Source organism: Cervus elaphus, chromosome 21 (assembly GCF_910594005.1).
Source record: "Cervus elaphus chromosome 21, mCerEla1.1, whole genome shotgun sequence".
Taxonomy (NCBI): Eukaryota; Metazoa; Chordata; class Mammalia; order Artiodactyla; family Cervidae; genus Cervus; species Cervus elaphus.
The window spans coordinates 6,190,595-6,214,894 of record NC_057835.1 but is presented as its reverse complement, the minus strand read 5'-3'; the positions used below and the strand labels follow the sequence as shown (position 1 = coordinate 6,214,894).

General features: G+C 45.8%; 1 protein-coding gene across 7 annotated transcripts; it reads right to left on the bottom strand.

Annotated features, from left to right (window-relative positions):
* Positions 1-876: 876 nt before the first annotated feature.
* On the bottom strand, positions 877-22,940 carry LOC122679180 (glycosyl-phosphatidylinositol-anchored molecule-like protein). 7 transcript variants are annotated; one of them, XM_043879479.1, is made up of 5 exons: positions 22,714-22,940; positions 9,567-9,619; positions 9,149-9,227; positions 8,450-8,557; positions 877-1,377 (listed from the first exon to the last, which is right to left on the bottom strand). In XM_043879479.1, exons 2-5 carry the CDS (start codon positions 9,585-9,587, stop codon positions 1,079-1,081), a joined length of 507 nt encoding a protein of 168 aa, XP_043735414.1. In that variant the 5' UTR covers positions 9,588-9,619; positions 22,714-22,940; the 3' UTR covers positions 877-1,078. The 7 variants fall into 7 exon arrangements, with proteins under 7 accessions (XP_043735414.1, XP_043735419.1, XP_043735415.1 ...); XM_043879484.1 differs by lacking the exon at positions 9,567-9,619 and adding an exon at positions 21,324-21,450 and having other exon boundaries at positions 22,714-22,938; XM_043879480.1 differs by lacking the exon at positions 22,714-22,940 and adding an exon at positions 21,324-21,450.
* Positions 22,941-24,300: the final 1,360 nt, after the last annotated feature.

The following is a 24,300-nucleotide window of genomic DNA, read 5'->3' as shown; positions in this document are numbered from 1 at the left end:
GGCCATTCAACAGGGAGCATCTGTTTTCGAGGAATGTTGCTGGGACAACTTTCTAGCCACGTGGGGAAAAAAAGAGTTGGACCTTTATCTCACTCAGACAAGAACCAACTCAAATGCCCAGAGACTTAATCGTAACAGCTAACAGTGTAAAAGCTTCAGAAGAATACCTGAAGCTACTTCTTCATGATCCTGGATTTGGCGAAAGATTCTTAAACGTGGCAGCGAGTGCTGTTAAAATGTGAATTTGATGCACTGTTTTATCTCAGTCATTTCAATTCAGGTTGACTTAAAGGAGTAGAAGGAGGAAGAGAGCAAAGATGGTCTGAGTTTCTGTTGCATCAACACCTTTTTCTGATACTGAACTTGGGAGCACAGAGCGTGACAGTAGTCGCCTGGACTTCTGTACCTGCCACTTGAAGGCAGTCAGAAGCTGGCCTTAGGGCCCTCACCCTCCTAAGTAGGCAGCATCTGGAGAAACGTTCTGTCACTCTTAGGAAGCCAGGCGTCACCGTGGGAGACGGCTCGAGTCCTGCAGAAGGTGTCTGACGGCACCACGCAGGGCGATGCACAGTCTCCATGGCAGCTCTGCCTGTCCTCATTCCACTGCATCGCCAAGCACACTCTGGACTTCCGCCGTCCCCACCTGAACACTGGGAGCGTGCAGGCTCGGCTGCCTCAGGGGCATGTGGTCTGAGCGAACCTGGGGCCACTCTTTAGGCGGGCATGTAGACTAGGCCCTGTGACACTTTTGCTGTTAAAATACTCCGCCTCTGCTTCCTAAAGTGGCAAGAGGTTGTTGACTATGTGTGAAGTGACACCTACTGAGGGGAAGAAAGATCAAACATTAAAACCACAAGGAAATCTCTGAGTCCACAGTACCTGAACGAGTCTGGTGTTTATTTCTCTCTTGCAACAGGTGCTAAATGGGGAACTCATCAACCGGGGGCTCTAGAGGTCAGGGAGAGTAATAGTAAAGGACACAAGAGAGTGTGTTCTTGTGAGTGTGGCTGACAGGAGAGTAAAGGAGAGCTAACTTGTGAGAGATGGGGAGATGATCAGCCCCTCCAAAGGGGGCTTCTCAGGTCAGCGTGTTCCTGACTAGAATGGAGACGATGCTCAGGAACAAAGCTGACTGCACCAATTGTGCATTATCTTCTATATCCTCTTCAAGTGTGTATTCTGCTGTGATGTCCCTCTCCAGATTACTAGGTCCTTGGAAATTGCACATGTTCGCACCACAACAATTAACCCAATAAAAACTGTTAAATCTATGAGTCGTCTTTCTTCTGGGGGCTTCTGGAGGCTCTTCGGATCTATACATAAATGTGCAGTTAAATGTGCAGTTCTTGACGACGAGTATGTCCCGAGAATTCAAACCTAAAAAGAAACAGAAATGAAATCACAGATTTCATGCGTTAAACATCCAAATATCAAAGCACAGCTATGTTAACTAGCTCCATCCCTAAATATTGTTGTTGTTGTGTCATGCAGTCATATCTGACTCTTTTCGACCCCATGAAGGCAGCACGCCAGGCTTCCCTGTCCTTCATTATCTCCTGAAGTTCACTCAAACACAAGTCCACTGACTGATGATGCCATTCAACCATCTCATCCTCTGTATCCCCTTTCTCCTCCTGCCTTCAATCTTTCCAAGCTTCAGGATCTTTTCCAATGAAATCGGTTCTTTGCATCAGGGGGCCAAAGTACTAGAGCTTCAGCTTCAGGGTCAGTCTACCAGTGACTATTCGGGGTTGATTTCCTTCAGGACTGACTGGTTTGATCTCCTTGCCATCCAAGGGACTCTCAAGATCGTCTGCAATACCACAGTTCAAAAGCATCAATTTAAAAAAAATAAAAAAAAATTTAAAAACCTAGTTATTGAGGTAATACAACTGACATAAAATAAAGAGAACATATATAGTGGGGGAAAAAAGCAAAAATCCCCCAAACGCATCAATTCTTTGGTGCTCAGTGTTCTTTATGGTCCAGCTCTCACATCCATACATAACTACTGGAAAAACCATAGCCTTGACTATAAGGACTTTTGTCAGCAAAGTGATGTCTCTGCTTTTTTAACATGCTGTTTTACGTGTGTTTTTTTCCCAACGAGCAAGCATCTTTTAATTTCATGGCTATAGTCACCATTCTCAGCGATTTTTGGATCCCGAGAAAATAAAATCTGTCACTGGTTCCATATCCCCCACATCTATTTGCAATGAAGTGATGGGACTGCAGGCTATAATGACTTCATTTATGAACGTTGAGTTCTAAGCCAGCCTTTTCTCTCTTCTCTTTCACCTTCATCAAGACTCCTTAGTTCCTCTTCACTTCCTGCCATTAGCTGGTCCCATCTGCATATCTGAGGCTGCTGATATTTCTCCTGGCAACGTTGATTCCAGTTTGTGATTCATCCAGCCTGGCAGTTTACAGGATGTAATCTTTCAAGAAATTAAATAAGCAGGGTGACAATATACAGCCATGATGTACTCCTTTCCCAGTTTTGAACCAGTTCACTATTAGGTCTGGTTCTACTGCTGCTTCTTGACCAGCATACAGGTTTCTCAGGAGGCAGGTAAAGTGGTCTGGTATTCCCATCTCTTTAAGAATTTTCCACAGTTTGTTGTGATCCACACAGTCAACCGCTTTGGTGTAGTCAGTAAAGCAGATGTAGATGGTTTTCTGAAACTCTCTTGCTTTTTCGATGATCCAACAGATGTTGGCAATTTGATCTCTGGTTCCTCTGCCTTTTCTAAATACACCATGTATATCTGGAAGTTCTGGGCTCCTGTAATGTTGAAGCCTAGCTTGAAGGATTTTCAGCATCAACCTGCTAGCATGTGAAATGAGTGAAATTGTGCAGCAATTTGAACATTCTTTGGTGTTGCCCTTCTTTGGGACTGGAGTGAAAACTGACCTTTTCTAGTCCTGTGGCCACTGCTGAGTTTTCTAAATTTGCTGGCATATTGAGTGTAGCATGTCAACAGCATCATCTTTCAGGATCTGAAATAGCTCAGCTGGAATTCCATCACTTCCACTAGCTTTGCTCGTAGTAATGGTTGCAAAGGCCCACGTGATCACACTCTTGGATGTCTGTCTCTAAGTAAGTGACCATGCCATTGTGGTTATCCGGCTAATTAAGACCTTTTTTGTATCATTCTTCTGTGTATTCTTGATGCCTCTTCTTTGTCTCTTCTGCTTCTGTTAGATCCTTGCCATTTCTGTCCTTTATTGAGCCCATCTTTGCCTGCAATGTTCCCTTGGCATCTCTAGTTTTCTTGAGGAGATCCCTAGTCTCTCCCATTCTATTGTTTTCCTCTATTTCTTTGCATTGTTCACTTAAGAAGGCTTTCTTATCTCTCTTTGCTATTCTCTGGAACTCTGCATTCAGAGGGATCCATCTTTCCCTTTCTCCTGTGTCTTTCACTTCTCTTCTCTGTTATTTGTAAGGCCTCCTCAGACAACCATTTTGCCGTCTTGCATTTGTTTTTCTTGGGGATCGTTTTGGTCACCACCACCTGTACAATGCTATGAACCTCTGTCCACAGTTCTTCAGGGACTCGGTCTTTCAGATCTAATCCCTTGAATCTATTTGTCACTTCCACTGTACAAAGCATTTTATTTAGCTCACACCAGAATGGCCTGGTGGTTTCTCCTAGTTTCTACAATTTCAGTCTGAATTTTCCAATAAGGAGTTCATGATCTGAGCCACAGTCAGCTCTGGGTCTTGTTTTTACTGATGGTATAGAGCTTCTCCAAGTTTCCTTCCTGGTGGCTCAGAGAGTAAAGCATACGCCTGCAATGTGGGAGACACAGGTTCAATCCCTGAGTCAGGAAGATCCCATGGAGAAGGAAATGGCCACTCCAGTACTCTTGCCTAGAAAATTCCACGGATGGAGGAGCCTGGTGAGCTACAGTCCATGGGGACGCAAAGAGTCGGACACGACTGAGCGACTTCACATTCTCCAAGTGTGCCTGCAAAGAATATAATCAATCTGATTTTGGGATTGATCATCTGGTGATGTCCATGTGTGGACTCACCTCTTGTGTTGTTGAAAGAGGGTGTTTGCTATGACCAGTGCATTCTCTTGACAAAACACTGTTAGCCTTTGCCCTGCTTCGTTTTGTACTCCAAGGCCAAAGTTGTCTGTTACTCCACATATCTCCTGACTTCTTACTTTTGCATTCCATTCCCCATGATGAAAAGGACATCGTTTTTTGTGTGTTAGTTCTAGAAGGTCTTGTGGGGCTTCCCAGATGGCACTAGTGGTCAAGAACCTGCCTGCCAATGCAGGCGATGTAAGAGATGTGAGTTTGATCCCTGGGTCAGGAAGATCCCCTAGAGGAAGGTCCGGCAACCCATTTCAGTATTCTTGCCTCAAGAATCCCATGAACAGAGGAGCCTGACAGACTACAGTCCACAGAATTACAGAGAGTCAGACACAACTGAAGCAACTAGCACGCACACATGTCAGAAGGTCTTCTAGGTTTTCATAAAACCGTTCCACTTCAGCTTCTTTGGCATTGGTGGCTGGGACATAGACTTGGATTACTGTGATGTTGAATGGTTTGTCTTGGAAACAAACCAAGTTCATTCTGTCACTTTTCAGACTGCCCCCAAGTACTGCATTTCGGACTCAACTTTTGTTGACTATTAGGGCTACTCCATCTCTTCTAAGGGATTCTTGCCAACAGGAGTAGATATAACGGTCATCTGAATTAAATTCTCCCTTTCCCGTCCATTTTAGTTCACTGATTCCTAAAATGTCAGTGTTCACTCTTGCCATCTCCTGTTGGACAACATCCAACTTACCTTGATCCATGGACCTAACCTTCCAGGTTCCTATGCAATAGTGTTCTTTACAGCATCAGACTGTCACCACCAAACATCTACAACTGAGGGTTGTTTCTGCTTTGGCTCAGCCTCTTCATTCTTTCTGGAGATATTTCTCTGCTCTTCCCAGTAGGAGATTGGATACTAACCTAGGCAGTTCATCTTTCAGTATCATATCTTTGCCTTTCCATACTGTTCATGGGGTTCTCAAGGCAAGAATGGTCAAGTGGTCTGCCATTCCATTCTCCAGTGGACCACGTTTTGTCAGAACTCTCCACCATGACCCATCGCCTTGGGTGGCCCTGCACTGCATGGCTCATAGTTTCATTGAGATACACAAGGCTGTGATCCATGTGATCTTTTTGATTAGTTTTCTGTGATTATGCTTTTCATTCTGTCTGGCTTCTGATGCATGGGGATGAGAGGCTTCTGCAAGCTTCCTGATGAGAAGGACTGGCTGTGGGGAAAACCTGGTCTTGCTCTGGTGGGCAGAGCCTTGCTCAGTAAATCTTTAGTCCGATTTTCTGCTGATGGGTGGGGTGGTGCACCCTCACTGTAGTTTGGCCTAAGGCAGCCCAGTCCTGGAGTCTGTAGTGTCTATGATAGGCTGCAGGCTCTATGGCCAGGCTAATGGTGATCTCCTCCAAGAGGATTTATGCCAACAGGCTACACCTCTCAGGACTGCTGCGGCCTGTGCCCCCGACCCCGCAGCAGGCCACTGTCAACCCACGCCTCTGCCAGAGACTCTCAAACATTCACAGGCAAGTCTGCCTTGGTCTCTTGTGGGGTCACAGCTCCTTTCACATGAGTCCTGGTGCACACAAAATTTTATTTGTTCAGTTCAGTTGCTCAGTCATGTTCGACTCTTTGCAACCCCATGGACTGCAGCATGCCACGCTTCCCTGTCCATCACCACCTCCCCGAGTTTACTCAAACTCATGTCCATTGAGTTGGTGATGCTATCCAACCATCTCATTCTTTGTCCTACCCTTCTCCTCCCATCTTCAATATTTCACAGTATCAGGGTCTTTTCCAATGAGTCAGTTCTTCACATCAGGTGGCCAAAGTACTGGAGTTTCAGCTTCAGCATCAGTCCGTCCAATGAATATTCAGGACTGATTTCTTTTAGGATGGACTGGTTGGATCTCCTTGCAGTCCAAGGGACTTTTAAGAGTCTTCTCCAACACCCAAACTCAAAAGTATCCATTCCTCTGCACTCAACTTTCTTTATAGTCCATACATGACTCATCTCCATACATGACTACTGGAAAAACCATAGCTTTGACTAGATGGACCTTTGTTGGTAAAGTAATGTCTCTCCTTGTTAATATGATGTCTACGTTGGTCACAGCTTTTCTTCCAAGGAGCAAGTGTCTTTTATTTCATGGCTGCAGTCACCATCTGCAGTGATGTTGGAGCCCCCCAAAATAAAGTCTCTCACTGATTCCATTGTTTCCCTGTCTATTTGCCATGAAGTGATGGGACCGGATGCCACGGTCTTAGTCTTCTGAATGTTGAGTTTTAAGCCAGCTTTTTCACTCTCCTCTTTCACTTTCATCAAGAGGCTCTTTAGTTTTTCTTCACCTTCTGCCGTAAGGCTGTGTCTTCTGGGTATCTGAGGTTATTGCTATTTCTCCCGGCAGTGTTGTTTCCAGCTTGTGCTTCCTCCAGCCCAGCGTTTCTCATGATGTACTCTGCATATAAGTTAAATAAGCAGAGTGATAATACACAGCCTTGACATACTCCTTTCCTGATTTGGAATAAGTCTGTCGTTCCATGTCCAGTTCTAACTGTTGCTTCTTGACCTGCATACAGATTTCTCAAGAGGCAGGTCAGGTAGTCTGGTATTCCCATCTCTTTAAGAAGTTTACACAGTTTGCTGTGATCCACACAGTCAAAGGCTTTGGCATAGTCAAGAAAGCAGAAGTAGATGTTTTTCTGAACTCTTTATTTTTTAATGATCCAACAGATGTTGGCAATTTGATCCCTTGTTCCTCTTTATTTATCACAAGGCCTTAAATCCTTTTGAAAAATGTTTACGAATAACATAGTTTTGGCCACATCAGGTCTTAGATGCAGCATGTGGGAGCTTTCCTTGCAGCACCCAGGCTTCTCTCTCAGTGTGGCCCATGGGCTCCAGAGCATGAGGGCTCAGTAGTTGTAGAAGACGGCCTTAATTGCCCTGCCACCTGTGGGATCTCAGTTCCCCATGAGAGAGTCATTTCCTAGGCAGTTTGATAAGATAAGAAGTCTAGGGGTCCCCAAGGAGAGAGGGGTCTGGAATTCTCAAGGAGAAAGAAAGGACAAACTTTTTTCTGTTGTTCCTCTGCATTCCTTAGGATTATATAACAATAAAGTATCATGCTTCAGGACAGTCTCTGGATTAAACCTTCTGGCTAATCCTGTTATCTTAAAATGTGAATTATGGGAGTAGGTCTGGTGAGGTCTTTACAAGGATTATGAAACAATAATGTATCCTGCCTGAGGACAGTCTCTGGATTAAACCTTCTGGCTAACCCTGTTCTCTTAAAATGCAAATTATGGGAGTAGGTCGGGTGAGGTCTTTACAACCTCCAGACATTCTTTTGATTCATTGGAGAGTATATAACTCCACTGCTAACACTAGCAAGGGGGTACTCTTTCTGTCCCCTTCTGATGCCTATGCCAGAAGCTTTCTCTGTCTCCTTTATACTTTAATAAGCCTTTATTACACAAAAGCTCTGAGCGATCAAGCCTCGTGTCTGGCCCCGGATTGAATTCTTCTCATCCGGAGGCCAAGAATCTCAGCTTCTTTTCATGGTTCAGCTACAAGCTTTCACCAAACCAGGAAGTGAACCCATGTCTCCTGCATTGAAGGAGATTCTCAACACCAGAACACCAGGGAAGTCTCCACTGCCTAAACTTCTTGAGTAAGCAAGAATATTCAAATCCACTAGAATTCTCATTACTCCATGAACACCTTCACCTAGGGATGATTCTCCATCTACACTGCCAACTTATGTAGGCATCTGGCAGCCCTAAGTAATTTTACAGTCTCTTGTCAGGAAGCTATGTAAAGGAGTCGCTCTGTTCATTATTTGTCGTAAGGAATCTAGGGACCCAGAAATGAATGGAGACCAGGAAATACACTTTTGCTGATGTCCCAAAGATCACACAGACCCTCAACCAGAAAGCCCCTATAGTATGGCCTTCAGCTGATGGACCTCTACATCAGCTCTTTCTGTGGTAAGCAGTTTCCTGAGGGACCTAAGGTGCATCCATGTTTTAGGCCTGCTTTGTTGGAAAACCTTGCCAGAGGACCATGCTCTTGTGGGAAACAAGGAACTGCCTAAGCTGCACTGGGGAATCTACCTACTTGACCAGGGATGGCCAAGGAGCGGAGGCCTTGAGTGGCAGCAGTTCTTCCAGCCCTGGAGACACAGCAGGACACCTGAGGACAAAAGGGCCCACGTGGCAGGCTATGTGTCTCTGCAAGAGGCTATTACTGGTTGCCCTTGCCTCGTCCTGGAAACATCTTCTCAGGATCGGAACAGAGAGAGCAAAGAGTGGCCCTGTCCCCTGAAACTGCCTAGGCGGGGTGACTTGTTTATTGGAGTAAGAAGGTAATCTGGTACTTACGCATGGAGACAGTATAACAGCGCCTAATTTCATAAGGACACGTTCTAAGTTCTGGACAATTAAAGGTGTTTTTCACTACACACTCATAGCACTGTACATTATAGCTCCCTAGAATAAACAGAGAAGAGTCAGACTCCTCCTTTGTTGCCACTCACCGCATCTGCCCACAGCCGGCCCCTTCCCTCAGCATCAAGGATTCCCTGAGGATGCACAGCTCAGTCCACAGTGGGCTCTGAGCCGGGGCAGCATGAGCTTCCTGGACTCCAGGATGCCAGGAACACCCAGGAGCTTTCTTCTTCTCAGAGACAGGCTCTCAGGAAAGGTCCCAGTCTCTCAGGGGTGTGAGCCTCTGCTTTGTGGATGGACCCACCTTTTCATGCAGAGCCTGTAGTCATGAGGGGCCACAGGCTCCCTGAGTTCCCTGCACCCACCATGCCTGCCTGTTCCAGTGAGGAAGGGCCACAGCCAGAGACTCCCCCGGGCTCACTCTGCGGCCCCTGAGTCCACTGGTCCTTAGAGGAGCCTTCCTCCATCCTGACCCTCCCCCTGCTCCCGGACACCCTGTGCTCACCAACTGCACAATTGCTATGATGGAGATCTCAGCTGGCTAAGATGGCAAAAATTCCATTCAGACCCTTAAAATGACCCCAATTAAGTCAGGTCTCATCCTCGTCAAGAAACAGAAGCACTGATACTCACAGGGCTCAACGAAGCCCAGTGGCCATCCCATGAAGAGGAGGAAGGCAAAGAGAAGCATCATCCCTGTGGGGGCTTGAACCTGTAGGTGAGGGAAGCCAGGGCACAAGTCAGCAAGTGTGTGGCTCTTATAGCCACGTCTGGTGTCTCATCTGAACAGCACGAGTCCTGGCCACCCTTCCCACCTTCCGGCACCTCTGGCTCTCGGCTGAGCACGGCTCTGGGCAATGACGGGCTTGCAGCCCTTTCCCACATACAGTGGCTTCGCCCCGCTCAAGCCTTCATGCTAGATGAAGACATGCTCCTGCTCTCCATCAGGCAAGAGCTCGAGGCTCAGATGGTCTGTGGCTGTCTCCAGGTGACCCTCACACTCCGCATGGACCCCCTGATCTCCCTGAGGTGTCCCGACCTCAAGGCTGACCTGTGTGAAGAGCTGGAACATGCTCCATTCGGTAATTCTGACTTGTATGAGCTCTGAGAAAAATGCAGAGGGCAGTGACAAGAGTGCAGGACCCAGTGGAGAAGCAGCCAGGAGCCCAGTGCCTGTGCTAGGAAGCATGGACCACATGCCATCATGTCTCCCGGGGACTGGGCATCACATGGCCCCACATTACTAAGTGGGAGGCCCTGCGGCTCATCACCCGACCCACACACCAGCACTTGCTGGAGGGAAAGCCCCTCAGCACCAGGCAGTGCCCACATCTGAAACATTTCCTTGTGGGGACTCATCAGCACCCTTGAAGCTGCCAATGTCTAGGGTCCTTCCAGAAATTCCCTCCCCATCCCCAGGGGCCCCGTCTCCCTTCTCAACCGGGGCATTTGCCCTTTGTGCTCAGGGGCTCCTGTCTGAGGGACATGCCTCGCCTGCTGCTGCCTGTCACCCTGAGGAGACCCAGGGTGGGGGGCAGCCCCTGACAGGTACCTGCCTCGGGACCAGCTGAGGCCCAGGATGGGGGCTGACTGTGCATCAGCCAGCCACACCCCTTGGGTGGGGACCATCAGTGTCCTGACCCTCGGCCCCTGGCTCTCGTCACGTGTCCTCTCTCAGGGATGGCTGGGCCTCAACCTGCTTATGGCCAAAGGTCCTCCCACTCGAGGTGAACTCGGGCCGAAGCACCGGGTGCAGGGGACCAAGACCGAGGAGGGGGTCAGAGCCAGCGTCCTGCAGGGGCTGCTGATCTGCCCAGCCAGTCAGCCTCCCACGTGGTACCACCCTCTCCATGTCCAGACCCCTTCCCACCCGGTGCTGTCTGCTCTTCTTACATCTGTCCCTTCCCTCAGGCCACCCGTGCTCCCACTGCCAGTCTCAAGAGCAACTCAGACCCAGAACCACCCCAAGTGCTCCCGAAGAGCAGCCTCAGATAGAGAAACCGAGGAGACTGTCCTATCCACCATCTCATCAGGCCAGCGAGGGAGAGAACAAGACGGTGGAGGAGTAGGTGGCCATGGAGTACATCTCTCTCCACGGATACATCAGGAATACACCTTTAGACACAGAAATGCGTCCAGAACACCAGCTGAGAGCGGACAGGAGCGCCAGACCAGTGGAACAGAATATACAAAGCCACGGAAAACTCAGTAGGACAAAGGAACTAGAGGGATAAACAGGACTAAGAGCAGGACTGGACCGGCCCTCAGCCAGTGGGGAAACTGAAGCAGGGGTCTGATCCCAACACTGGGGCAATGTCTGAGTCAGAGCAGAAACATTTAAGGTTGAGAGTGAAACAGCTGATCTGTGGCCGCCGAAATGAAATGAGAACCAGACAGTCCTTTCCACAGCCATACATACTCCTGACACAGACACAGGTCCCCTGGAAGGCACGTCGGCTGGGAGCTGGAGCTTAGGGATTGTGGAGCAACCCCAGGGCGAGGGCTACTGTTGACTGTGCAAGGCACAGCGAGGGGATGTGAGGGGGGAGATTGTGGTGGGAAGTGCCTGTGGAAGAAAGCCAGGCAGCCATGGAAGCAAGGCAATACTGCTGAGTCACGTGTAGCGGATGAAGCCATCACCATAGCCTCTCTCTCTCCACGCACCAGCACGGGCAGCTGAACAATAGAGAGACTGGCCCATCAAATGCCTGACGCACTGAACCACAGAGTAGGACCCCACCCAGGGTGCCTCTCTACGTACCTAATCTGCCGATCTACAGAGTAGGACCCCTGCCACGCGGGCCCTTCTATGTGCCTGATGCACCTAATAACAGAGATGGACCCCAGGCAAGGGAGCCCTCTAAGTGCCTGAATGGGCAGAGCTACAGAGAAAGACTGGCCAAAGAGGCCTTCTGATCACCAGCTACAAAAAGACTCTGATATGGCCATAACTGCTGCAGCAGAGGCAGTCCATGTCCCTGCACACTTGGCGCTTCCAGGGTCATCTCAAGCCAAGCAGCTGTGCCACCCTCACGGTTAACTGTCATTGGGGCAGAGCTGCCGCAGGCACAAAAAGTCTTGCGTCTACGCACATAGGAGCACTGCGGTAGTGTCCAACTCTTTGCCATCCTGTAGACTGTGGCCTGCCAGGCTTCTCCGTCAGGGAAGAGGGTTCTCTGGGCAAGAATACTGGAGCATATGGACTAATACTTCTTGCCATACCCTTCCAGGGCACTATATTTTCTGCTGCCCTAGCCGACAACTCCCCTGAGTACCTGGTGCTGCCAGAAGCCCTGTGACCCAAGCAGTTGCACCACCTCCGCACCTGGCCCTCACAGGGGCAAACCCAAGTCCTCCAGGGCAGCCTCAGGAGCAAACCCCAATGGACAACCAACATGCAGAGGTGGAAATAAAACCACAATTGAAACCCAGGGGCAGTGTGGCAAAGGAAGAAGACCCAAAACCTTCCCACCAGCCTTACAAGCTGCAGATTAAACCCACAGGACCAACGAGGCAGACTCTGTGTCTATGGTATGTATAAAGGGACACTGAGAGCTCCCACAAGTTAAAATGCACTAGTTCTGATAGCTATGGACATTGAAGAGAAGAACACACGGGAGTAGGACCAGGTTAGAATATGAGATGCCCCCACAGCAGGTCCAGAGACCAGCAAAGTGTTGGAGGGCATCCTAGGGAGGTGAGGTGGACTGTGACTCCCAATGAGGGACAGGACTCTGACAGCAGTGACTCAAGAAAAACATTTATTATTTTTATATTTTGACTTCTTCTGTAGATTCTTTTGGGTTTTTCCTCTTTTTTTCTTTTCCTCCCCGCCGACCCCTCCCCCCCCCCCCCCATTATAGTTGTTGATTGTGTTGGCACCATATCTAATTTACCTGTTGAGATTTTTTCAAATAAACCTCTGCTTCCACATTGGGCTTTTGCAATTCTGTGTTTTCCACTTTTCTACTTTTTACCTCTTTTTTTTAATTTTAATGTTTTAAACCTATTATTATTTTTTCTTCATTTATTCCTTCACTTTTCCTACTGTTCTTTTTCCCCTTGCACTTCATCTCTCATGTATCTGAATCTTCTTCATCTACCTCTGCTTACCTTTACACATCTATTTTTTCTTTCTTTCCTTTCGTCTCAACATATTTGCTAGCTTTATTTTCATAGCTTTATTCCCAAATTGGCACCTTGCTTTAGTTTTGCTTTCCAAGTTGTGCTTTAGTTAATTTTGTTCTGGTAGATATAATTTTTGGTTTCCTTTGTTCACAAGGTCAATCTATTGTACTTTATATTTGTTGGACTGTTTTGATTTTATTTACGGGTATATGTGTATACTCAGTCACATCTTTATTCTTGTTATAAATCTCTGCCTCTATGTTGGGCTTTTGCAGTTCTGTGGAGATTTCCTTTTTCCTTTCTTCTGTGATTTTTTTCTTTTCTCCTTTTTATAATTTTAAATTTTAATTTTTTAAAATCTACCATAAATTTTCTATATGTATTCCTTCCATTGACTTCCCTACTATTCTGTTCCCCTTGAAGTTAATCTTTAATGTATATAAATCTTCTTCATCCACTTCTATTTAACTTTGCACAGCTATTCTTTCTTTCTTTCCTTTCCTCTCAACATATTTGTTAGTTTTATTTCCATTGCTTTATTCCCCACTTGGCACCTTGCTTTGGTGTTGTTTTTCAGTTCGTGCTTTCATTAGTTTTGTTCTTAACTGGTTAATATAATTTTTTATTTCCTTTGTTTGCCGGTTCAATCTACTGTACTTTATTCTTGTTGGACTATTTTGACTTTTCTCAAGGGTGTATATGTATATGTGTACATTCCATTATTTTAATCCTTATTTGCCTGACTTTGTAACCCAAAACCCCATTTGTCTGGGCTTCAGCTTTGGTTTCTTGTTTTGGGATATTTGTTTTAATCTCACTGAGTGCCATAACAAACCGCTTGGGAATCGTTCTTCCTGATCAGAGATCAAGCCCTGAGCCTTTGGAGTGGGAGCATTGACTCCAAGACCCTAGACTACCAGAGAACTAACCCTAGGGAGTATCAGATAGTGAGAAGTCACACAAAGGAAACCACTTGAATACAAGACCCAGCATCACCCAACCACCAGTGGCACCCTGAACAGGACGTCTCATCTAAACAACAAACAAAAGAAAAATACAAACTCAATCATCAGCACACAGGATTACCAACTCACTCAGCCTTGCACATCAGAGGTAAAACAAACAAACAAAAACTCAGCACAAATCTCACGCTAATAAAGGCTTACACAAAACACTGGACCAACCTTAGGAGGGCAGAAGACAAAAGGAAGAAAGAATTCAACCTTGAAGCCTGGGAAAAGGAGACCTCCAACAAAATAAGTCTAAAAAACCTAATGAAAACGCAGAGAAATACTACACAAATGAAAGAACAAACTAGAAACACAGAAGTCCAAATAAATGAAGAAGAAACAGGCAAGCTACCTGAAAAAGAACACCAAATAATGATAGTAAAGATGATCAAAAACCTTGAAGACACAATGGAGAAAATGCAAGATTCAATCAACAAAGACCTAGAAGAATTAAAGAATAGACATATACAGACAAACAACACAATTACTGAAATTAAAAATACTCTAGAAGGAATCAAGAGCAGAATATCTGAAGCAGGAGAATGAATCCGTGAGCTGGAAGATAAAATGGTGGAAATAACTTCTGAACAGCCGAATAAAGTAAAAAGAAGGAAAACAACTGAAGACAGTCTCAGAGACCTCTGAAACAGTATCCAACTCACCAACATTCGAATTATAGGGGTCCCAGAAGAAGAAGAGAAAAAGAAAGAGTATGACAAAAGTTTGGAAGAGATTATAGTTGAAAATTTTCCCGACAAGGAAAACGAAATAGTCAATCAAGTCCAAGAGGCACAGAGTCCCATACAGGATAAACCCAAGGAGAAACAGGCCAAGACACATCCTAATCAAACTAACAAAGACTAAACACAAACAAAGAATAGTAAATGCAGCAAGGGAGAGGCAACAAGTAACATACAAGGGAAACCCCATATGCTTAACAGCTGATCTTTCAGCAGAAACTCTGCAGGCCAGAAGGGAAGGGCAGGATCTACTTAAAGTACTGAAAGGAAAAAAATCTACGACCAAGATTACTGAACCCAGCAAGGATCTCATTTCTTAAGAGAATTCAGTACCACCAAACCAGCTTTACAACACACATTAAAGGGACTTATATAGCCAAGAAATGCAAGAGAAGAAAGAAGACCTACAAAGCCCCAAACAATTAAGGAAATGGCAATAGGAACACATATATCAATAATTACTTTAAATGTAAATGGACTAAAAGATACAGACTGGCTGAATGGGTACAAAAACAAAACCCACATATATGCGGTCTACAACAAACCCACTTCAGACCTAAAGACACATATAGACTGAAAGTGAGAGGATGGAAAACTATATTCCATGCAAATGGGAAGCAAAAAAAGCTGGAGTAGCAATCCTCATATCAGACAAAATAGACATTAAAATAAAGAAGATTACAAGAGATAAGGAAGGACACTACATAATGATCATGGGCTCATCAGAGAAGGGGAAAAAAAATAAAAGGAATCCAGATAGGGAAAAAAGAAGTAAAGCTCTCACTGTCTGCATATGACATAATACTGTACATAGAAAACCCTAAAGATAGTATCAGAAAATTACTAGAACTAATCAGTGAATTTCGTAAAGTTGCAGGATACAAAATCAGTACACAGAAATCACTTCCATTTCTATATACTACCAATGAAAAACTCAGAAAGAGAAATTAAGGAATCAATCCATTCACCACTGCAACAAAAAGAATTAAGTATCTCGGAATAAACTTACCTAAGGAGACCAAAAACTCTATACTGAAAATTATGACACTGATGACAGAAATCAAAGATGACATAAACAGATGGAGAGATAGTCCATGTTCCCGGGGGAGAAGAATCAATGTTGTGAAAATGACTGTACTGCGAAACACAAACTACACATTCAATGTGATCCCTACCAAATTACCAATGGCACTTTTTCACAGAACTAGAACAAAAAATGTCACCATTCATATGGGAACACAAAAGACCCCGAGTTGCAAAAGCAGTCTTGAGAAAGAAGAATGGAGCTGGAGGAATCAATCTTCCCGACTTCAGATTATACTACAAAGCCACAGTCATCAAGACAGTACGGTACTGGCACAAAAACAGAAATATAGACCAATGGAACAAGCTAGAAAGCCCAGAAAATAAACCCAGGCACCTATGGGTACCTTATTTTTTGACAAAGGAGGCAAGAAAATAGAATGAGGCCCCAACAGCCTCTTCAATAAATCGTGCTGGGAAAACTGGACAGCTACATGTAAAAGAATGAAATTAGCACACTTCCTAACACCATACACAAAAATAAACTCAAAATGGATTAAAGACCTAAATGGAAGACCAGAAACTATAAAACTCTTAGAGGAAAACATAGGCACAACACTCGATGACATAAGCCAAAGCAAGATCCTCTATGACCCACCTTCTAGAGTAAGAGATATAAAAACAAAAGTAAACAAGTGGAACCTGAGTAAACTTAAAACCTTTTGCACAGCAAAGGAAACTATAAGCAAGGTGAAAAGACAACCCTCAGAATGGAAAGAAAATAACAGCAAATGAAACAACTGGAAAAGGATTCATTTCCAAAATATACAAGCAGCCCATACAACTCAATACCAGAAAAACAACAACCCAAGCAAAGAGTAGGAAAAAGACCTAAACAGACATTTCTCCAAAGACGACGTACAGATGGCGAACAAACACATGAAAAGATGCTCAACATCTCACATTATTAGAGAAATGCAAATCAAAACTACCTTGAGAGATCACCCCACACCACTCAGAATGGCCATCATCAAAAAGTCGACAAACAATAAATGCTGGAGAGGGTGTGGAGAAAAGGGAACGCTCTTGCACTGTTGGGGGAATGTAAACTGATACAGCCACTATGAAAGACGGCATGGAGATTCTTTACAAAACTACGAATGAAGCCACTATATGACCCAGCAATCCCACCCCTAGGCGTGAACCCTGAGGAAACCAAAATTGAAAGAGACACATGGACCCATTGTTCACTGCAGCACTATTTACAATAGCTAGACATGGAAGCAACCTGGATGTCCCTCGAAAGATGAATGGATAAAGGAGTTGTGGTACATATACACAATGGAATATTATCCAGCCATTAAAAGGAACACACCGCAGTCAGTTCTCATGAGGTGGATGAACCTAGAACCTATTATACAGAGTGAAGTGAGTCAGAAAGAGAAAGATAAATATCGTGTCCTAACACACATACATGGAATCTAGAGAAATGGTACTGAAGACTTTTTACAGGGCAGCAATGGAGAAACAGACATAGAGAATAATAGGCTTATGGACATCGGGAGAGAAGAGGGTGAGATGTACGGAAAGGGTAACATGGAAACTTACATCACCATACGTAAAAAAGACAGCCACCGGGAACTTGGTCTATGGCTCAGGAAACTCAAACAGGGCCTCTGTATCAACCTAGAGGGGTGGAATGGGGAGGGAGACGGGAGGGAGGTTCAAAAGGGAGGGAATCTATGTATACCGATGGCTGATTCATGTTGAGGTTTGACAGAAAACAACAAAATTCTGTAAAGCAATTATCCTTTAATAAAACAAAATTGAAAAAAAAAAAAAAAGACAAGACACACCAGGGCTTCCCTGGTGGCATACGGAGTAAACGGTCCACCTGCCTATGCAGCAGACACCGGATGAATCCCACGTCCAGGAGGATCCCACATGCCGCAGAACAGCTAAGTCTGTGTGTGCCACAATTACTGAACCTGTGCTCTAGAGACCAGGAGCTGCAACTACTGAACTCCGCCAGACCAAGAGCCCGTGCTCTGTAAGAAGAGATGCCACTGTAATGGGAAGCTCATGCACCACAACTAGACAGTAGCCCCCCTTGATCCAACTAGAGAGACGTCCACACAGGAACTAAGACCCTGTACAGTCAAAAATAAATAAAAACATAACAGTGAGAAAAATGAGAATGAAAATCCTAGGAATAAACGTACCTAAGGAGACAAAAGACCTCTACTTCGAAAACTGTAAGACCCTGATGGAAGAAATCAAAGATGACACAAACAGAGGAAAAGATATGACCATGTTCTTGCTTTGGAGGAATCAATATTGTCAAATTGACTCTCATACCCAGGACCATCTACGTACCCAATACACTCCCTAGAAAATTACTAATGGTATTTCTCAGAGAACTAGAACAAAAAATGTTTGAAATCTGCATGGAACTACAAAAGTTCTGGAACAGCCAAAAAAATCTTCAGAAAGAATAGTGGAGCTGGAGGAATCACACTCCCAGACTTCCCACACTCCCAAACTGTGGCCATACTTCAAAGCTACAGTCCTCAGAAAGAGTAAGGCACTGGCAGAAAAAGAGAAATACAGATCAGTGGAAAAGGATAAAAATCCCGAAATAAAGCCATGCACCTATGGTAAATTAATGTACAGTGAAAGAGGCAAGAATATAAAATGGAGAAAAGACAGTCTCTTCCTAAGCACTGCTGGGCAAACGGGACAGTTACATGTAAAAGAATGGAGTTAGAACATTCTCTCATACTGTCTACACAAATAAGTATATTCATGACCTAAATGTATTCATGACCTAGATATGAGACCGGACTTGATAAGACTTCCAGAAGAAAACATAGGCAGGACACTTTTGACGTCAAGCACAGCGATACCTTGTGGATCTGTCTACTACAGAAATGGAAATAAAAACAAAATTAAACAAACCAGGCCACATTAAACTTAAAAGCTTTTGCGCGGCAACTGAAGCCATAAACAAAATGAAAAGACAATCTAGAGAATGGGAGAAAACATTCGCAAACAATGAGACAGACAAGGGGTTAATTTCCAAAATGTACAAACAGAATCAACATCACAATATGGATATTAAAAAATGAAAAATGGGCTGAAGACCCACATAGGTATTTACCAAAAAAAATAAAATAAAATAAAGGTGGCCAAAAGGCACATGAAAGAAGTTCAACATCACTAATTATTAGAGAAATGGAAACCAAAACTCTACTGAAGAAATACCACGAGACACTCGTCAGAAGGGCCATCATACAAAAATCTCCAAAGAATACATGCTGGGGAGGGTGTGGAGAAAATGGAAGCCTCCTACACTGTTGATGGGAATGTAAACTGATGCAGCCACTCGGGAGAACAGAATGGAGGTTCCTTAAAAAATGAAAATCACACCTGCATATCATCCTGCAATCCCCCTTCTGGGCATAGATCTGGGACAACCCATAAGTCAAAGAGACACATGTACCCTAATGTTCACCGCTGCACTATTTACAACAGCTAAGACACGGAAGCAGCCTGAATGTCCACTGACAAAGGAAGAGGTGAAAAAGATGATGCAATATTACTCAGCCAATAAAAGAACTAAATAATGCCATCTTCAGCAATAGAGGTGGATGGAACTAGAGATGATCATGAGGCCTCCTGGGTGGCTCAGCGGAAAAGAATCCACCTGCCAATGCAGGAGACGTGTGTTTGGGCCCTGAGTCAGGAAGATCCCCCGGAGAAGGAAATGACAACCCACTTCAGTATTCTTGCCTGGGAAATTCCATGAACAGAGGAGCCTGGTGGGCCACAGTCCACGGGATTGCAAAGAGTCACACTTGCCAGTCCACTGAGCACGCACCCAGCTTGCTTACAGGCTTCCTGGCAGTCTTCCCAGGTCACTACGGAAGGTCACTTCCTGACAAGCACAGGAACCTCAGGATGGTCTGGGACCCACGAGAAAGGACAAATTCACCCAAACCTTAGGTACGGCACACGATGTCTGATGGCAATTATCTGATCTGGCTCCTCAGCCTCGAGCAAGCTTTAGAAGTCCAATCAGTCACTCATCATGAAAAGTTCCAGCAAACAGTGTTTTGAATTCTACACGGTCAACCTCTATTCTTGTTGCACTCATCGGAATGATCAAGCCAAGCTGACTGCAACTAGACGAACTGGCAAACGCGGTCTCACTATGGTTGTCTCCAATAGAAATGGGGGTGACCGAGGAGAGAGAATATTATGTTTTGGTAATACAGCTGAATGAATATCAGGTTCTACTGCTGCTGTCTACCTTTTATGTTATGTTTCTGAACTGTAAACTGGACTAAACCCTGAATTCTTCTAGTCCCATTCCTCAAAATTTGGCTACATCCTTCCAAACTAACATTTCCTGTTTCCCTCCCACCCTCTTGACTTGTGGTCATTAAGAACTAAAGCTGCCCTGTTTTGAATGCCATGCAATACAGGTGCACAACTCTGTCTACACTTCTCAGAAATTACCACAGCTCATGTATAGACAGTCATGGTGCCTGTTGCCATGTGGGCCACTCAGGACCAGCACTCAAGACCATCAAACTGCAAACCAGGAAAATCTGTCAATTTGCCACCACCTGCCCTCAAGGTAAATGCTTCAAATCCAATATGAGAGCTCTGCTATACTGGCTGCTCTCAACACTCAGAAACTGGTTTATTATTGGCTCCCATCATTCACCATTACTTCCTTTTGTTTCCATGGCAATGCCTCATCAAGTACCCACCCGGCTTCTCCCACAATGAAGGGCTAACTTGGGATGTCAGCTGCATCACTGCATCCTAAAATGAGACACAGTTACTTACAATTACTTAACTGACCTCTGTTCAAGACTAAGAGTGTAATTCAATGAAAAATGGGGAGACCTACCACCTCAGCTTTACTGTGTGAACATTCCAGGCAAGGTGACGAGGACACTAAGAAGGCTCAAGGCAGGCCTTCACAAAATACACAAACTCTGCATAATGATTACTTTGGTTTAATATGACTTAAGAAATACCCAGTACAAGAGGACACGCTCTGACCCTGCTTTGTTCCCCTCAAAGCAAGAGGCAAAACTCCCAGGGAAGGTATGCCACCTACCTTAGGAGGATGGAGAGCATCCTTATCATCAACGACAGGAAGATATTGAGACTGAGCGGGGGCATAAACAAACTTTGTTACTTCTTCATTAATGTGGTACACCAAGGAGAAATCCTACTCTTATAAATTCTTCTCAAAGAATTAATTCTTTATCTAAAAGGCTACATAAACAGCCTCCCGTGGTCACTTCTTAAGTCCTACCGCTGTGGGGCCTCCACACCTACAAAATGAAATTGATTTTCCTTCTGTTAATATCACAGCTGACATCGACTTGATTACAGCAGGCAAATGAACCTAGAAGGCATTACAACCTCCACTAAGAGAAAGAAATGAACAGAAACACAGAATATCTGAAAATGAAAACTCACGGAATGGGACGACAGCTAACCAGATGCTAGAAAACAGAGCAATAGGAAATGTGAAGAAAGGTTTACACAAAATATCCAGACTGATACTCAGAGAAACAAAAACAAAGGAATGAACAGAAGTGCCAAAGGGGGACTCATGGGTCAGAGTCCCACACCTATGTAACCAGATTCCTTGAAGGAGAGGACAAAGAGACAGCGCCAATCTCTGAAGAAATAATGCCAGACACGACAATTTCCCAAGACGACTTGGGCCATCAGCCCACAACCCAAAAAGTTCAGTATGGCAGGTCAACAGGAAATCTCACACAAGGAAGATCAATCTGAGACAGACCACAGCTGAACTGTGGAGCACGATTCTTAGTCAGGGACAATCTGAACGTGAGTCAGAGGAAACCCAGGCAGTACCTTCGGGCAGCAACCACCTCAGCCATGTCTGGTCTTTCCACAAAAAGCCAGGAGAAACTTCTGTCCCTCAGGGACAATCACTTCCAAATGCTGTAGGGTGAAGACACTGTGCACCAGGACCTCTACTCTAATGAAGGGAAATGATACGTCAAAAATGAAGGTAAAATGAATATGCTTCAACACAAGAAGAGTTTCCCTGTCTACTTACCAGCAGGTCCCACTACAAGACACCTTAACTGCACGTCCCAGTTAGAAACAAAACACATGAAACTAGAGCCCGAAGCAGAGGGTGTAATAGAACTGAGATGTGGAAACGCCTCCGTTAAAATCAGGCAGAGTGAACTTGTAGGCAAAAAAGGTAACAGGAAAAAAAGACCCTAAGAGATGAAGGAGGACGGCGATTTCATGTCCATTAGGGACCCTGAACCTCAATCAAGAATACCATTCCTAACTACAGGAATATTAAGCAACATAGGAGTCACCTCCCCCGTCTGCAAATTAAAAACACAGTTCCAAAGTAATAATGCCCTCCCTCATTCCCACCCGCTTCACTCCCCGTAGAAAACAGAACCTAGTTTGGGCACCACGATAATAAAAATATTACAAAACAAAACCAGACCTAAACAGCCTCAAGACCCGGCAGGAAAAGTAGGGAGACAAGCATACATTAGCGATGCGGAAATGCTGCAGACCCGGGGTCCCATATTCCATCTCAAAAGCCAAGCAAGTGACAGCCAATTCAACCCGAAACGAAGGACCTGACAGCAAAACGGGCCGAGAATGGAAAGGGAGGGAGTGCTACGTCTCAGGAGGAGGCTCCTCTACCCAGGGCCGAGGCTGCTAGATGGATTGGGGCACCCCATGGGCGCCGGGTGCTTTGGGGTTCCGTGGTGTGAGTGGCACCAGCAGGATCCCGCAACCTTGTTCTAGGGGCCAGGGGCCAGGGCCAAATCCCAGAATCTGCCGACATTGATCCCATGCCGACTCCGGGCCTGTGGCACAGCCCCCACCTCCCGTTCGTTGCCCACCCTTCCAGAACCTTCAACACTCCCCGTGTCCGGCCCAGAGCTTCGGAGACCTAGCTCCTCCACAAGCCCCTGACTTCACGCTCCACCCGTCGTCTTGTTCTGTGCTACAACTGTCGTGTGCTGCTAGAGACGTCTCCGCGCTCCATGTCCTTCCCAGGCGTCCCCAACGCTCCCAGGGGGGATCCCATGTACCGGCAGACCTCTGGAGCCTTCAGTCCCCGTGCTCTGCGAAGACCTTCTGGAATCTTCCCTGATCCTCGCGTCCTGCCAAGAACCGTGGAACTTCCCCGCCCCCGTGTCCCAGCCAGACCGTGGAATTTCCTTTCCACTTCCTCCCGACCCCACCCTTGTCTTGTCCAAACCTTCTGGCACCTTTCTGGACACGACCTCCAGGGGTTCCACAGGCTATAGGTAGTGCAACTGCCGCCGGCGTGTGAGGACAGGCCGCTCAGGCTCGGCGCCCACACTCCACCCGGAAGCACTCAGCGGCCTCCCCATCAGGCTTTGCGCGGCTTCCAGAAGGTTTCGCCGCGCTCGCGGGTGGGAGCGCCTTCAGGGGCAGTCTAGTCAGACTGCCTGGCAGAGGGCGACGCCCGAAAGTGTTAGGGAACACGCAGCGGGGAGACGGTTCCAGAAGGTCTGGGCAGGAACAGGGGGTGGCGGGGCGTGGCAGGGCAGGTTCATGCCGTGACATACCCCAGCATCACAAGTCTTCCATGACTGACAGTACTAGCGTTCCTGCTCTGTTACAGTGAAACGGAGGGAGAATCACTACTCGAGAGAGAACCAGCAAATCTCCACATTCTTAGTAACTAGTCCTAAACCAGTTACACAGAAGAGAGGCCCCAGCAGAAACTGGGTAACAGTAAGGTCTAAGGAATGTGAGGTTACCACAAGTTAGAAGTGCAGGGAAAGGAGTGGAAAAGGTGCTTAGTGAAAATATATTACGTTACAGGCATCTAGCAGAACAGGGTGAAAATTTTCTCAGCCTCCATTCAGGAAGTTAGGTCAGACTAGCTTACCTACCCAAAGACATGACGAAGGAAATACAAAGAGGAGAGGAAAAGTGAACAGGAGGTAAACCCAGAAAGCCAAAGTTGGTTATCTGGAGGCATTCAAAGTATTGGCGAAACAGAAGAGGCAACAAAGAAAAATACTCATTCCCAATATCAGAAACAGAAAGGGAAGTGTAAATCAGCCATCATCAACCTTATAAAGAAAATGAGTGGCTGCGATGAGTAGGCTTCCTGTGATAAATATCACATTCCTGATGAAATGGACTAAAACCTGAAGAACACTGGGAACCAAAGCTGACTCACAATGAGAGTGTAGGCTGAAATAATCAGACTCCTTTTTGAAAGATTAGGTACCATGTCTTCTGTTGAAGACTTGAAAACTAGAAAGATAACCAAGCAGATGAATGCTAATTCCCAATAGAGTATGGATTAACCTACAAATTCATTGAAATTTCATTCTGAGTCTCAGCAGGGTGTGTGTGTGTGTTTCTGTGTGTGTGTGTGTGTGTGTGTGTGTGTGTGTGTGTGTGTTTATCCATGATGTACAGGTGGGAGGGGGAAGCTCTGGGAGGTGACCAAAGCCCAGGGCATTCATCTGCTCCTTGAAAATGGGAATGGTGACACCAACATGCACCTTCTGGGAAAGCTGGCAGGGGACGGTGAGATGACTCGTGACCCCCAAACTATGGATCCCCCAGGCCCAGGGAGGGCTCTAGTTGGGTGCCTGCTGGGTCCCTGGGAGAGTGGGGAGCCCACGACCACGCCCCTGTCTTAGACTTTGCCACCCTTGGACTCATGTTCCTGGAGGAAAGAAGGATGTGGGCCTTGAGAACACACTCCATGAGGGGTGGGGGCTGTGCTTGGGATCTCTCACTTTTCTGACTGAGAAGGGGCTTGCAGGCCACCCTCCCACTCCCTGCCAGTGACCCTGTC

What these genes read in the sequence shown, in the direction of transcription:
- LOC122679180 (XM_043879479.1), bottom strand. Translation starts at nt 9,587, where the DNA reads ATGTTCCAGCTCTTCACACAG. An exon ending in ACTGGGCTTCGTTGAGCCCT is followed by an intron (nt 8,558 to 9,148) that starts GTGAGTATCAGT and finishes TGTTTATTCTAG; the next exon opens with GGAGCTATAATGTACAGTGC. An exon ending in CTGTTATACTGTCTCCATGC is followed by an intron (nt 1,378 to 8,449) that starts GTAAGTACCAGA and finishes GTTTCTTTTTAG; the next exon opens with GTTTGAATTCTCGGGACATA.